A 15573-nucleotide genomic window follows, 5' to 3' on the forward strand; every position below is an offset into this window, starting at 1 on the left:
ATGTAGGCCCACTAATGAACGGGGTGGGTGCCCTGGTGGCAGAAGATACAGAGAAGGCAGAATTACTGAATGCGTTCTTTGTCTCAGTCTACTCTGCCGGAGGCTGTCCTGGGGAGCCCTGTACCCCTGAGACCCCGGATGAAGCCAGGTCAATGGAGGAGTTTGCTTTAGTTGATGAGGACTGGGTTAGGGAGCAATTAAATAGTCTGGACATCCATAAATCCATGGGTCCAGATGGGATGCATCCACGAGTGCTGAGGGAGCTGGCTGAAGTCATTGCTGGACTGCTCTCCATCATCTTTGCCAAGTCTTGGGAAACGGGGGAGGTGCCCGAGGATTGGAGGAAAGCAAATGTCACTCCAGTCTTCAAAAAGGGCAAGAAGGAGGACCCGGGTAATTATAGACCGGTCAGCCTCACCTCTGTCCCTGGGAAAGTAATGGAACAGCTAATCCTTGGTGCCATCTCAAGGCATATCAAGGATAAGAGGGTTATTAGGGGCAGTCAGCATGGCTTTACCAAGGGTAAGTCATGCTTGACCAACCTCATAGCCTTTTATGAGAATGTAACAAGGTGGATGGATGATGGCAGAGCGGTGGATGTGGTCTACCTTGACTTCAGTAAAGCCTTTGACACAGTCTCCCACAGCATCCTCACAGCTAAGTTGAGGAAGTGTGGTCTAGACAATAGACTAGTGAGGTGGGTTGCAAACTGGCTTAAGGAGAGAAGCCAGAGAGTGCTAGTCAATGGTGCGGAGTCTAGTTGGAGGCCAGTATCTAGTGGAGTGCCTCAGGGGTCAGTGCTGGGGCCAATATTATTCAATATATTCATTAACGATTTAGACGAGGGAATAGAGTGTACTATCAGCAAGTTTGCTGATGACACTAAGCTGGGAGGTGTGGCTGACACACCAGAAGGCTGTGCTGCCATCCAGCGGGACCTGGACAGGCTGGAGAGTTGGGCGGGGAATAACCTGATGAAATTTAACAAGGGAAAGTGTAGAGTCCTGCATCTGGGCATGAACAACCCCAGGTTCCAGTATAGGTTGGGAAATTACATATTAGAGAGCAGTGTAGGGGAAAGGGACCTGGGGGTCCTGGTGGACAACAGGATGACCATGAGCCAGCACTGTGCCCTTGTGGCCAGGAAGGCCAATGGCATCCTGGGGTGTATTAGAAGGGGAGTGGCTAGTAGACTGAGAGAGGTTCTCCTTCCCCTCTACTCCGCCCTGGTGAGACCACATCTGGAATATTGTGTCCAGTTCTGGGCCCCTCAGTTCAAGAAGGACAGGGAACTGCTGGAGAGGGTCCAGCGTAGGGCAACCAAGATGATTAAGGGAGTGGAGCACCTCCCTTATGAAGAAAGGCTGAGGGAGCTGGGGCTCTTTAGTTTGGAGAAGAGGAGACTAAGGGGGGACCTCATTAATGTTTATAAATATATAAAGGGTGAGTGCCATGAGGATGGAGCCAGGCTCTTCTCGGTGGCCAACAATGATAGGACAAGGGGTAATGGGATCAAGCTGGAACACAAGAGGTTCTGCTTAAATTTGAGAAAAAACTTCTTCTCAGTGAGGGTAACAGAGCACTGGAACAGGCTGCCCAGGGAGGTTGTGGAGTCTCCTTCTCTGGAGACATTCAAAACCCACCTGGACATGTTCCTGTGCGACCTCACCTAGGCGTTCCTGCTCCAGCAGGGGGATTGGACTAGATGATCTTTTGAGGTCCCTTCCAATCCCAAACATACTGTGATACTGTGTGACCACATCTTATTTTGATCAGCTGTAGCACAGCAAAGCTCTGTAATTATCATAATCTAACAATTAGCCTGGCATCCTTTCCCAGTGTTTAATTACTCCAATAAATGGTAATTGAATGGAGGACTTAATGACAAGAGAATAAGTTTCTTTCTGCATTGTGTACTTAACATACAGTCTTCTCTAGGCATAAATTTTGAATACAGTGTTTTTGAACAATAGCCTTGATTAGTTGTTTCTCTTTGTTTTGTCAGTATTTTGCTTTCTACCTAATGCTTTCTCGTGGTGTTTTGAACTTGTCTTTACTTGTGAAATTGCAGCCTAAGGACTAAAAAGGTCATAGACAGCTCCTTTATATTACAGTGGGTTTTTGGATTTTGTTTTCTCGCTCAGGATAGCAATATTCTCCTAGAGATCTAAAATCTCACTGGCTTGTGACTGTTAGCAAACCCACTTCTCTTAGCATCTGGAAAATGTTGAATTTTCTTTTGGTTTGAATAGAGCTAAAATTAAAATAGCTCTTTGATTACTTAATTGTGCATCAGAATCATTGTCGATGTCAGCAGAGCTATGGGCACAGAGTTTATTAAATGTTGTGACAAAGCCAGTAAAAAGAGCAGAGAAGTATTCAAGAGGTTATTTTCACATAGCACAGAAGTAGCATCTTTAAAATTATCTGCAGTAAAATGGTAAACTTAATCCCACAACCCCTCAGATAATTAACAACCACAAGATTTCCCACATCACACATAACAACTTTAAGTTGGTTGAAATGAGGAGGCTTGGACTGTCCAAAAGAATAATGAGGCACAGATTAGCCTGCTGTGTTACAGTCACAGCATGTGAGTGGAGCTTGGGATGGTCTAATGCACTACACTTGCCACCTAAACAGAGGCAAGCTCAGTAGTGTGCAGTGATAAATAACTGATACCATCATATCCTAAGAGCAATTAAAATGTTGTCTTTTCAAAAGATGCTAATGTTTTCCAGAAAATGATTGGGATTTGTGTATTATTGCATATATAAATACCTACTTCATACTCCTTTCTCCGTTATTAATAATTTAAGCAGATAGTTTCATAGCTAGCTAACAGAAATAAACTTACTTTTTCAACCCATTCCTTCGTTTTTTTCAGTTGAAGATTTTGCTGTGTCTAGAGCATTTGTAAGAGTTGTTTCTGTTGACTGATAACAACTAATCTACTGGTAGTTCAGCCTTTATTGGGATACTTATGGGATCTTCTCACCTGGCTGCCTTTTTCATTATACTTGCAGGAATGGACTTTTCTCTGAGACCTCTTTGTCTCCATTAAATTTAGTCAAAACTGGCTTAGTGGCAAGAAAAGTAAAAAGGAGGAGCTGAGCGACCAGCAGTTGTAGCAGTATTCCATCTGATGCTTGCAGAAGTAGTTTTTTCCATAGGAAACACAAGTAACTTTTTCCTGTGCTGTTTCTGAAGCACTGTGGGTAATAATGGTTTGTAGTTATTCAGTGAATTTTGTTGATGTTGCTTTGCATTTCAGATTATCACTTGAGAGGAAGGCAAGTGGTGTAGTGCATTCAGCAGTGGCAGTGTCCTCTGCACATCTGTGTAACTGTCTGTGCAGGCTCCACGTGGCAGAATTGGGGCCGTTTGTATTTGGTCCCTTCTGACACCAAACTGAAGACCACAATTTCATAATTAATTGTTAGAGCAGCTACTTGAAGTCTCTTCTGTTTCATAACAAAGGCTTGCCACATGCATTTGACAGATCAGTCTCCAAATAAAGGAAGGCTGACCTAGTAAAGCAAAAATTTTCCAGTATACTTACCTTGAAGTGGAGCATCTAGTGTGTTGATTTTACAGGAAGAGTGATAAAATGTAACTAGTAAGATTTGTATGGAAAGCAACAAGCAGAAGCTATTGCATTTTTTTATCTTTCCATATGATAATGGGCAATTAGTGTTAGTTGTGCTGTTCTTAAACTGGATTTTTTTAGTGTTTATTCCAAGAAAGAAAGGAAGAAACAAACAAAACCAAACAAAATTGTTGTTGCATTTAAAGTATCTGTTTAAATAAGTTGTTACTTGTTTCAGTAACCAGCAAAGTTATTAAATTCTAGATGATCCACAGATGTGAAGAGAAATATGCCCACAGACTGTGTACTTTCACTTGTGTTAATGGAGAAACAGGATACAGAAAGCATTAATTACTTCGAAAATGTTTTGATTGTCTTGTGTTTATGTGGTTAAACTTACCGTGGAGTTCTTTCTCTGCATCCTGAATACCTGAATGTTTCATTAGTGGCACTCGAGGACAGAAACATTCATGTGACTGTCTTTGCTGGAAGAAGTAAAGAAGTTTTGTGTAGCAAACTGATGTTTGTTGGTTATGGAAATGTTTAGATTTAGAAGGTACTTTACAATTTATCTCTGTCTTCAAAATGGCTTTTATAGCCCTACTACTAATAGCTATGTAGTATGTGGGTTTCCAAGACATTGTTTGAATGCCACCTAACACAAAACATTGGTTAATTACGTTTGAAGAATAGCCTGCTTTGCTGTGTGTAAGCCAGAGAGCATGGAGACAAATAACATCGTTTGCAAGAAGGTTTGTAGATCCTGTCAGTTTCAGAGAAGCCTTTTTGGTTGTTTTCTACAGCACCACAATGTTCTGTTAGATAAAATCTAGATAGGACTGGTTGTAGTAGTGAGATTTAGATAAAGAATCCTGATTACTGTATGGTTCTTGTTTACTGCATGGGAGTCCAGATGACGGTATGCCAAAACAGGTTGAAGACCTAACTGAGAAATGAACATCTGTAGCATTACCAGAGAGTGTAGGAAAGCATGCTTTTTATTCCGAATAGGAGTGGAAAAAGGGACAAACTTGTTAAACCTTAAATACAGTCAACAGAATATTTGCTATTTCTGTTATTTCTACAAATATATCTACTAACAGGTTCCACCTTCCCTCTACATATTGTGCTCCTCAACATATGTAAGTGGCTAAACATTGATCAATGCTTCCATTTGAAGTGGAACTTCTGTTTCAGTCTAGTATCTGGCATTACACTACTACCAAGAGATTTTCAGCTTGTAAATGTTAAGTGTTTTCCTCCTGGATGTGGTTTAAAATCCTTGGATATGTGGTTCTGAAGTGTTTCTTTCAATAGCTTTGAGGGGTTTGGGATAAAAAAGACTTGGATGTGTATTTCGCCCTCAGACCTGCTTTGCATGCAGCCATTCCTTCTTACTTTCCATGTAACTTTCCATTTTTTGACAGGCAAGGGTGTGCTGAGGCAAATTAAGATACTCAACTGCTTCAGCACTTAGGGAAGGAGAAATAAGAGTGAATCTACTAAAGTAGCAGTGATCAAAGAGGATGTCTGTGTTGTGGTTTTGTTTATTTAACAAGAATACAACAGACGACTTTACCAAAAGGGAGTCAGATGAGCTCTTTATTTCCAGTAATGGGTAGAACAGGTCACTGGTGTAGATTACAAGTTGGATTTCATTGCTAATGCAGATTTAAGGTGTGATCGCAAAATTAGTCACCCATCTGTATGTATTTGTTTTCTCAATTATCATTAACAGTGTTGTCAGATTCTTTCCTTCAAATTCAGCAATTAACAGTATAGCTGTTGTCTGGGATGTCTGAGATGTCTGTCTAGACTCTCCTTTTGGTTAAAGGAGAGAAATAGCTGTGTAGTGTACCTTGTGCCTAAGCAAGCCTGATGAATGGACTAGGGAAGTTCCTATTTATCTCTGTCTTAAAGAGAATATGGAGGAGCAGTTCATATAAGGTGCTGTTACAAGAGTAAAGTTAAAGAGACTACTCTGATCTTGAATGTCTATCATTACCTAAGTGTAGTTCTGAAAGCATATAGCTTCTGTCACAGAAACATAATTTGACACTATTATGAAGGCATAGGCTGATCTAAGAGGTAACTTTGAGATTCCCTTGATAAAACTGCATTGTTTGTCACTTGCATGCTTAAAAAGTGTGTGCAGGCAGAAACACACACACACACATAAATAAATATATATTCATTTTTACTTCCTAAAACTGTAATTGAAAAAAATAGAGCTATCATTGCCAGAATGTGGCTTTCCCATTCGTATCTTATAAGATGCTCTTTTTCATTACCTGTAAGAAATGGCATACTGTTAACTGTTACAGACAACAGGCCCCAATTTGAAAACAATACATTTTTGAAAATTTATTGTGATGTCTGTTCAGGTGACCGGTTTTGAAGCCACTGGCGTACAAAAATTTATATTTAACCAAAGATTTAGATAAATGTGAATTCTCCTTGAAGACCTGTGGCTCAGAGAGGATTTTCTGTGTTACAGAATGGAACCATGAGCCTGTGCACTGGCTGAAATTATACAGATATATCATGCTTTGATGCATATTCGGTTTTTCTCCTTTAAAAAGCTATTTTATTGAAGTTAAATTATTGTAGGGATATGGAAAGGTGTAGCTTGCTCTGAATTTATCCTTAGAGGGCCAGCAGATCATTGCTTTTTCTCTGAAATTAGATAGAAGGATCCAGATGGCAGATTTCAAGCCCATCAGGTATTTAAAATATGCCCCTCACCTAAAAAGAAGTATTATAGTTAAATCTGTCATGGCCTTTTTTTGCTCTGTGGTACACTTGACAACTGCAGCCATGAAAGAGAGAAGTTGCAAGTAGCCCTGTCAGCCTGAAGTGGAATAGGTCAGTGGTTGGTTTCTTTGGCTGCCCCAAGGAGTTTGATAGATGTACAGACCTGGTATATGTAATCATTAAATCCATCATAGTATAAGCTCCCATGGAGGCCGTCAGTGAATTTGTCTCCATGGTTTCTTCCAGATACTGTGGTAGGCATTAGAGAAGTAATGTAAGTGAAGCATGGAGAGGAAAAAAACCTGACAACCTTCCTAGTCCCAACAAAACAAGAATCTCACATCTCTAAGGACTCCTCAGTAATAATAATAGTAATAATACAGTGCATCTGGGCTGATAACCTTGCGCTGCAGTTCTCAGCTGGCACTCATTCAGGACTATCACGTTAGCCTGAATGCTGGTAATTCGTATCCCAGAATCTTTTATCTGAACAGAGCAATGTCTCTACCATGTATATTTGGAAAGGAGATGCACTGCTTTTCAAATCTATATAGAAAAAGCAATATAGGCTTTTCTTTGCATCTTGACAAACTGCTGCTAATCAAAAAGAAAGCGTAAAGCTGTTTGTGCTCTTGTAGTAACTATAAGTACTTGCAGTCAAATCAGCTTTCAGCACAGGGGTGTTTACTGCCTGATTTAGAGAAAAGGATGTGTTTGGGTTGTTTATTTGCATGCATATTAAGATGTTTGTATAGACACTGATTTGGGGAGGCTGATGCAGTTTTGGCTTTGCGTCTTGCTTCCTTCTCCAGTTGAAGAAAAATTACCACAACCAAATAAAGCAGATACTTTCTTTGTTTATTCAACAAACCATAGGGAAGGATAGCCCGTAACTTGGTGTGCATTAGCAAGAGACTCATTTTGTAAGAGAAGAAAGCAATACCTTTATCCAGAAGGCTGTTGGATCATAGTACTGCATAAGCAGGCTCTGATAGTTCTGTTGAATTGTAGGAGTTATTTTTGAGACTGAATGTGCAAAACTGGAACAACCTGAAGTGTCATTAGTGATGCTCCTTTTATGAGAATGTTACTCTGCAACAAGGTCACCTTGAGTTAACTGTGCTTACATTTGAAATCTTCCTGTGATTTCAGATTCCAGCGAGGTGACTATCACATCGATGTCTGCATCAATGACTACCTGGATGTGTTCTGCCCTCACTATGAAGACTCAGTGCCGGAAGAGAAGACTGAACGCTATGTTCTATACATGGTGAACTTTGATGGCTACAGCTCCTGCGATCACACCTCCAAAGGGTTCAAGAGGTGGGAGTGTAATCGGCCACATTCCCCAAATGGACCATTGAAGTTCTCAGAAAAGTTCCAGCTCTTCACGCCCTTCTCGCTAGGATTTGAGTTCAGGCCAGGCCGGGAATATTTCTACATCTGTGAGTATATAGAGATTTTACCACTGTTGCACAGCAAGTGCTAATTTTTCACCTATGCTCTGTGGAAATACAGAGGACCAAATGGTGTATGATGCAGATGTCTTACAATGAATGCAGGCTTGACTACCCCCAGATACAACACCTAGAAATCTAGCTAGTGAAAATGAGATTAAATCACAGCTTCTTTTCTCACATGAAATAGCCTGTCAGCCAGTTCACTGAACTATGGCTGACTTTTAAAGCAAAGCACACTATTATGTTTATTCCAGCACTCTGAGGTGGAGGAGGAGGAGAGAGAAAGAAGGGTAGGATAGAAACTGTGCCCAAATATGAGAAAAAATAATTAATCCTTTGGATGTGAAATTCTTGGGTTTTCTTATTTGCTTAGATGAAATAATCTTGTCTCTGTAATATTTTATCACCTAAGGAAAGTGAGGTCTGTGTAGTTTGTAAGTGGTATGGGTCCCGATGTCAAGTAGTCCAGCAGTATTTACAGTTTTAATTTCTTAGGGTAAATACTCCTAATGTCAAGCTAAGTGGGTCCTTTTTGATTCCTTCTTTTTTTTTTTTCCTCCTTCTTTCTCAGATGAGCTGTTTCTGTCAGTGTGGGTGATGTGGGGTGCCATGGGAGCAGGTCGCGTGGAGGAGAGCATGAATGGCCTCACACACCTTCACGCTCACTCCCTGAAGCAAGGGGGGCACCTCCTCAGGCTCTGCACTCTCCTTCATGGAGGCCTGCACTGGAGCTGGCCTGGGCATCCAGAGGAGACGTAGGATAACATCTGGGGCTACGGAAGTAATAACATCAGGAGGTTAAAAACCAGTGAATGGGGAATGACTTGTTACAGGGCAGCATAGGGGAAAGGGACCTGGGGGTCCTGGTGGACAGCAGGATGACCATGAGCCAGCACTGTGCCCTTGTGGCCAAGAAGGCCAATGGCACCCTGGGGTGTATTACAAGGGGTGTGGTCAGTAGATTGAGACAACTGCTCTTTCCCCTCTACTCTGCCCTGGTGAGACGCATCTGGAATATTGTGTCCAGTTCTGGTCCCCTCAGTTCAAGAAGGACAGGGAACTGCTGGAGAGAGTCCAGCACGGGGCAACAAAGATGATTAAGGGAGTGGAGCATCTCCCTTAGCAGGAAAGGCTGAGAGAGCTGGGTCTCCTTAGCTTGGAGAAGAGACTGAAGGGTGACCTTATTTTAATGTGTGCAAATATATAAAGGGTGAGTGTCATGAGGATGGAGCTAGGCTCTTCTCAGTGACAACTAATGGTAGGACAAGGGGTAATGGGTTCAAACTGGAACACAAGAGGTTCCACTTAAATTTGAGAAGAAACTTCTTCTCAGTAAGGGTAACAGAGCACTGGAACAGGCTGCCTAGGGGTGTTGTGGAGTCTCCTACTCTGGAGACATTCAAAACCTGCTTCAGCTGACTCATTTGTTTAATCCTGCAACAAAGATCTTATTTCATCAATTGGTTTTGTACCCGAATCTTCTGTTCCTAACAAGTTTTGGCTTCTCCAGCAATTTTTTTTCTTCTGTTTTTAGTTTTAGACTAGAGAGTTGAAGTCTTTCAACAGGCTGTAGATATTGCCTTCATATGTTTAGCTGGCCTTTTTACTGTGAAACAGTCATACCACCTCATTTCACCAGAGGAACTGAGTATGCATGATCCCTGTTTTTCAGCCTCATTTCTTCAGCGTTGAGATATTTTTTTTTCCCTTTCTAAATCTGTAGGGAAATAGATTCCTAGTGGATAGTTCTATTCATTTCTTTTTATTCCAGCAAATAAAAACCTCTAATGACTGGTTGTTCAGCATCAGAATAACAGAGGTTTATTCTTGTGCTGAAGCATAATAATAATAATAACGATATTATTTAAAAAGCAAGCAGTGATGTTACTTAAAACTTTTTTATATGGTCATAAGAAATCACATAAAGATATCAGAGTTAAGTGGATGATGTTCTTGGATAAATAAATCTGTACTGTGTAGGCCCAATCCTACTCGCATCACTCACAAAAACTTGCCATTAACTTCAAGAGGAGTTTTGTGTCATTCAAAACTCTGATATCAAGCTTCCTGGGAACAATGGAATTTTTTTTGTTGTTTTGGGGGTTTCGCTTTGTTGTTGTTGTTGGGTTTGTTTGGGGTTTTTTTGTTTTGGTGGTTGTTGTTGTTGTTGTTGTTGTTTGGGTTGGGTTTTTATTCAGTTCCTGAGCATCATCACTAAACCAAGCAGCAGTACTTAAGCTAAGGAATGCGGTCTTTACCATTGCACCATCACAATAAAATGTAGCGCAGGGGATGGCATCAGTAGCTGCAAGCATTAAAAACAATAACAAAAGCTTTATAAATATTAAAAAATAAATATTTAAGGTGAAAACCAAATGAAAAGTGAATTTAAAAAAAAATTAAAAATCTCACCTAGGTCTGTCCAGCTAATAGTTTCATTGTTAGAACATACAAAATCCATTGAACTCTCAAGCAAGACGTTATTGTTCAAGTACACCAGGTTGCTTCTGCCTGACTTGCCCCATTTGTGGTTAAATTCAGTATTTCACTAAAAATCATAATGTATCTTCTATAAATTCATTTAACTGAGTCATTTAACCATCAAGGGCTTCCTTCAAAATAATTGAGCTTTATGATACTCAACTGTGTTTAGATTTTTTTTAATGAAAGTAAAATAGCGAAAATTTAGCAGCAGAGATGTTCAATCACCAGTAACTTATTCACATAAATTAAATTTTTAGGCATGTTTCAGAGACACAAAAGCATTTTTCCTGCTTTTCTGTAGTTTAAGTATCGTTGGCATTCATCCTTCACTCTGCTGAGGTCAGTAGCAAGGCTGGCAATGCAACAGTTGCAGGAAAGCACTGTGCACTAAATTAACACATAAACACAAACCTCAGGGGAGAGTTTTCCATCCTAGAATGTTTTTCTCTTAGTTTATGCTGATGAAACAAGATGGTGAAATGTTGTCCATTGTTTCCACATCAAAATTGTAAGCAGGCTCTAGTCCAGCCTACAGAGACCACCTTTGTTACCTTTCTGTATCTGCATGTTAAAGAAATTATTGCTTTACCAGGGAAGGTTTCCTTTCCTCTGCAGATGTGAAACCTTTGCCCTCTCTGCAGGAGAGGGGGAAGGCTGACTATGTAGCACCAGTCTGGCATATTCTTTTTAAGGGTTACAAAACGTGTCATGTGGTCTAGACGTCTGGAAAGACAGAAATTTAAGTGGTTGGTTTAGTACTTTAGTGCAATTACTGCCTTGTTTGGTGCTTTTTTGAAAATCTTCAGTTTACCTTTAAAGGATGTGACTTACCTCTCTTGCTTCCATTATTTTCTGAGAATGCAATCATTTTAGAACACTCATTGTCTCTTTTTTTCTGAACTGTTGGTTTTGAAAATGCCACTTTCCTTTGTTATGCCATTGCCACCTTATGTTGCTCAGATGAACTTGGATCTCCCTTCTTTTCATGTTCATTCTAGAAAAATACAAAGAAAAAAAAAATCTGTCCTTCTGATACAAAATTCATATTGAAGAAGCAATTCAACATTGCAGACATAATCAGCAAGTACTGTTTGAGTTTAGTTTTGGAAAAAAGAAAATGTTATTAAATAGTTAGAGGAAATTAACTTATTTTTAATTAGGGAGTACAAAGTGGTAGGCTAGGGAAAGTAAGTAACAGATCATGACCTGAAGTCTCAGTTTTTACTTACTTTTTAGCAGGTGTTCTCCTCAGGTTAGTGTATGTTAACCTAAAACCAGACAAAATAGTATTACTACTGAAACAAAAGCAAATGAAATATAGAGAAAGCAAGATCAAAATTCTTAACAGTAATTCTTAATAGTAATGTCATATGGAAGGGAAAATAAGTTGGGATATGCAAGTTAAAGAAGGGGTATTGTGCAAGTATAGATGAACACAAAAGCAAGGAAGGGGGTAAAAAAAAGCTCCTAAAAGGTATGATGTTACATAATATAAATCAAAATGAGGGTATCATTTTCCTTACTTAGTGCTGTTTTATTTTTGTTAATGTGCTAAGTATTGAATAAAATAATATTAACAACTGGCAAATAAACATCACAGGTGTTGCAATACAACTATGAAGACATTACTAGAATCAGACTGGTACAGATTACTGCAGAATCCTGACTGCAGTTTCTGAACCAAGCTCCTGTGTCAGCTAAGCTAGACCATATTGCTCTTTTCTTGAAATCAATGAATGTGTAACGTTAGAAGTTGTACTAATATTGAGCTGTAGCATATGTTTTTCTCTGAGTGATCAGTCCTATTATTCCATTAAATAATTTGGTATTTGACATTATTTCTCCTTAAGAAATCTGTGCTGGTTTTATGATGTTATTGTCTGAGATTTTCATATGCAGTATCTATTTAGTTGTTTGGTCACTGTGAATATTTTCAGTTATATATGCTTACAACATTTGTCCTAGAGAGACCAGATGGATTTGCTCTTCTTTACAGTCCTCTTGCTGTTCTCTGCAAGATCTTGAAGGCGCTTGCTAGCAGTTAGCAGGCTTCACATTGAATTTCTCTTAACAAAGCTTAATTGGCTTCTTCTCCATTCTTATTGAGAAAAGAGGTCCTTTCATCTTCTAAAATTCCTCTTGTTTTATGTGTGGTTTATTTCTGTAACCTTTTTGTGTTACTGTTTTTTTCTAGTCTTCTCTTGTGTGAGTCTTTCTGATTTTATTTCAACATGCTTATGCTGTTTCTTTATATCACCTTTAATGATGTGTCATTGTCACTGTATCTTTGTTGTCACCATTTATTTGCATGAAGCTTGTGATTGTCAATTTTAGGAAGCTTTCATTGTAACCATATTGCCCCTGAGCACACCGGGATAATATGCTTTTGTTATGAGAATTTAATTGTGGTTATAAATAGTATTTTTAATTGTTCTTAAATTTGGGATTAAATTAAGGAACTAAGTTTGTAAAGTTGTACTTACAGTGGTACATATACTTCTTAATAACATCCAGCTTTTCTGCACAGCTTTTCCTCTTAGAATATATTCCCAGGGAACATGCTGTTACCTCTTCCCTTTATTTTCTTAATGTTTGCTTTTGTCCCTCATCATCCTTGTTTGTCTGTACTAATGCCTTATTTTTCTGAAATTTCTGACTCTTAGCTCCTGAGGGCTTTTATTCAGATGACATTCCACCCTGACAGTCTTAGCTGCTGCTTCTATAGGAGAAACGCTGGTTTTCATGATTTCAAATACAAAATTGTCTCTCCTCATTTATTTTGTTCTGTCTCTGACAGGAGGTTGTCCTCACCATGTTCCAAAAACTGTGTGACTGTTTGAATCCTGCTGTCATTTTTTTCTAACAGCTGCCAGGTAGTTGGACCATCTCTCTGCAACCATCTGCATACCTCTGGAGGCTTCTTTGAGTCAAAAGATCTTAAGGAAAAAACAGTAGTAGAAAAAAAGTGTTTATAGTATGTCCACTTGTTTTTGTCTTACTTCTGCCTGTTACTTAGGTAGTTATGAATAAGATCTCTAGCTAAGGCAGTAACAGTCTCTGGTGACAATTGAGCTGAATTTATTTTCTCTTCTCCTTTCTGCCATGTTTTGTTAGTGCGTGTATCGTGTTAAGTATTTGTCTGTGTGATTATTTTTCTTCAGTCTCTCCTACAATCCTCTAGCAGTTTCTGTGTCCGGTGCAATTCCTTGTTTCATGACCAGATTAATTTTTGGGAGGGCTACTATTTTTTTGCGACAAAGCTGTAAGCATATTTTAAAATTATCATCAAGTTGCTTTGTTCCTGTTCCCTCCTTTCCAACTGGGATGCTTCCCTAGAACCTGTACTGAAATACTTTCTCCAAGTGACACTGAATTCCTGGAGATGGGTAAGGACACGAAACCAGCACTCTTTGGTGGTGATGGTCATTCTAAGGTTTTTTGGTTATTAATGAAGAATTATTGACAGAGTTTAGAAGTCTAACTCACAGGGAGGAACTGTACATATCCTGTACAAACTGTACAAATTTGCAGTTAGCATAGGAAGAGCACTGTCCATTTTTAATGGAAATTAACACAGACCTAACAAAAGCTTTCCATGACTAAGAGCCTGGAGTAGCTTCTGAGAATGCCAGCTTGGCTTCTGCTCTTTTAGGATTTGGTTTGGTATAGCAAAAATTAAGGAAGGGGACTTCACAGAGACAAGGTTGATTAGCCTGTGATATTATATGGGAGAAAAATTCTGAGAAATCTTTCCACTGTATTTTCTTAATAGTTACTTGGTATTTTTCATGTGCTCAAAGAATGGTATTAAACAGCTGCATAGAGCTCATGACTGTTGCTCAAGCACCAGCTTAATATTAGTGCATATTAATGTTTTTCATGAACAGGCACAATTCACTATATGATGATTATTTGATTTAGGGATCTCTGCATGTTTGCCAGGGTTTTAGTTTGATGTAATGGGAGCACAAAACAGAAAGACTGTGAACTGTAGTCTTGACCTATCAGGAAAGGTAAATGTGAGACCTTAAAAAAACTACACAATGATCTCTCTTTTCCATCCTGTTATAGACCTGGAAATTCTGCTTTTTTCAGAACCAGTTGGTGTTGTTAGCGTAGCAGTTTATACCACTGACTGTAGGTCTGCTGGTAGGAGGTGCCATCTGAGGGCATAATAGAGTATTTCTCAGTCTGAGGAAATTCCTGCTGGAAAAGGAGATAATGTAAAGAAACCAGTGTGACCTAGTCAGTTGCATCCTGAGGAGTATTAGAATCAATCAAGGGTTACTGTAGACAGTTTGGCTAATGTTTAGGTTACTTACTTTTTTTTGAGGAAGTCAGCTACTTCTGTTATTGTATCACAGCTGGGATAGCACGGTGATATTTGGTCATCCAACACTTAAAATATTTGGTTTCTCTCTAAGCAGTCATGCTGGTAAAGACTAGTCTCTTAACAAGAAAACTGACCTTGACATAAGTGGCAAATTATACCATCTTGGAAATGTAAAGAAAGCACAGTGGACGTAAGCACAGTGGGTGTTTTATCTATGCATTTACCAATGTAACTCTAAAGACACTGTCAGCCTGATTTTAAAGTTGCCTTTATGTAAAAGAGAATTATTTCACCAGTTCACCAGTGCACCTAATACTGATTCTTCTTCAGAGCATCCTCACAGTTTTGGGGGAAGAAATTAATTTCCATTTTAATAGTAATACTCTGTATTTCTGGGAGTTTCTGTTCTTCCATTTGTAGTTACAATAAAGACTGTATATCTTTTGCAACCCCCTATTGTGTACCTTGTCTATCTGCTTGTTCAGGGAGTTGGTCATTTTGAACAACTCTAGTGCTACTTGTCTCACAGAGTCCTTGGTTAAATCTCTGTTTGGCTTCTTGACCAATACCCATGGTGATTTTTCTGTAGGAAAAAATAAAACTATCCATACATGAAAACAGATTGTTTTGCTTTTTACACTGAATACAGTCTGCAATTGTATGAAAAGTTCTTTCAGCAAAACCCCTATTTGGCTGTGGTTTTTCCCTCATATCAATAATTTTGATGCTATAGAAAGCCTGTTTTGGATATATTCCCCCCTTGAATCTGTTAATACTGGGACTGAAAGTCAAAGATTTGGCTTGGGGCAAAGTTTGAACTTTAGGTTTAGAGAGTTCTGCAAGCTCTAGAGAAATGAGTTGAGCAGGTTGGTGGTCATGCCATATTCAGCTTACTACTGGAGGCAGTGAAGGCACTGTGTGTTCTCCATAAGCTAAACTTTTAAAATGGAAAT

General features: G+C 39.2%; 1 protein-coding gene across 3 annotated transcripts in view; it reads left to right on the top strand.

The window, feature by feature from the left end:
* The window catches only part of EFNA5 (ephrin A5), a 220782-nt gene that overhangs the window by 173257 nt on the left and 31952 nt on the right, over nucleotides 1-15573 (top strand). For all 3 annotated transcript variants that reach the window (XM_065045424.1, XM_065045426.1, XM_065045425.1), the window contains one exon: nucleotides 7496-7788. In XM_065045424.1, coding sequence (XP_064901496.1) covers nucleotides 7496-7788 — 293 coding nt within the window. The remainder of the gene's footprint in view (nucleotides 1-7495; nucleotides 7789-15573) is intronic.

This window comes from Columba livia, chromosome Z, assembly GCF_036013475.1.
Source record: "Columba livia isolate bColLiv1 breed racing homer chromosome Z, bColLiv1.pat.W.v2, whole genome shotgun sequence".
In the NCBI taxonomy this organism is placed as follows: Eukaryota; Metazoa; Chordata; class Aves; order Columbiformes; family Columbidae; genus Columba; species Columba livia.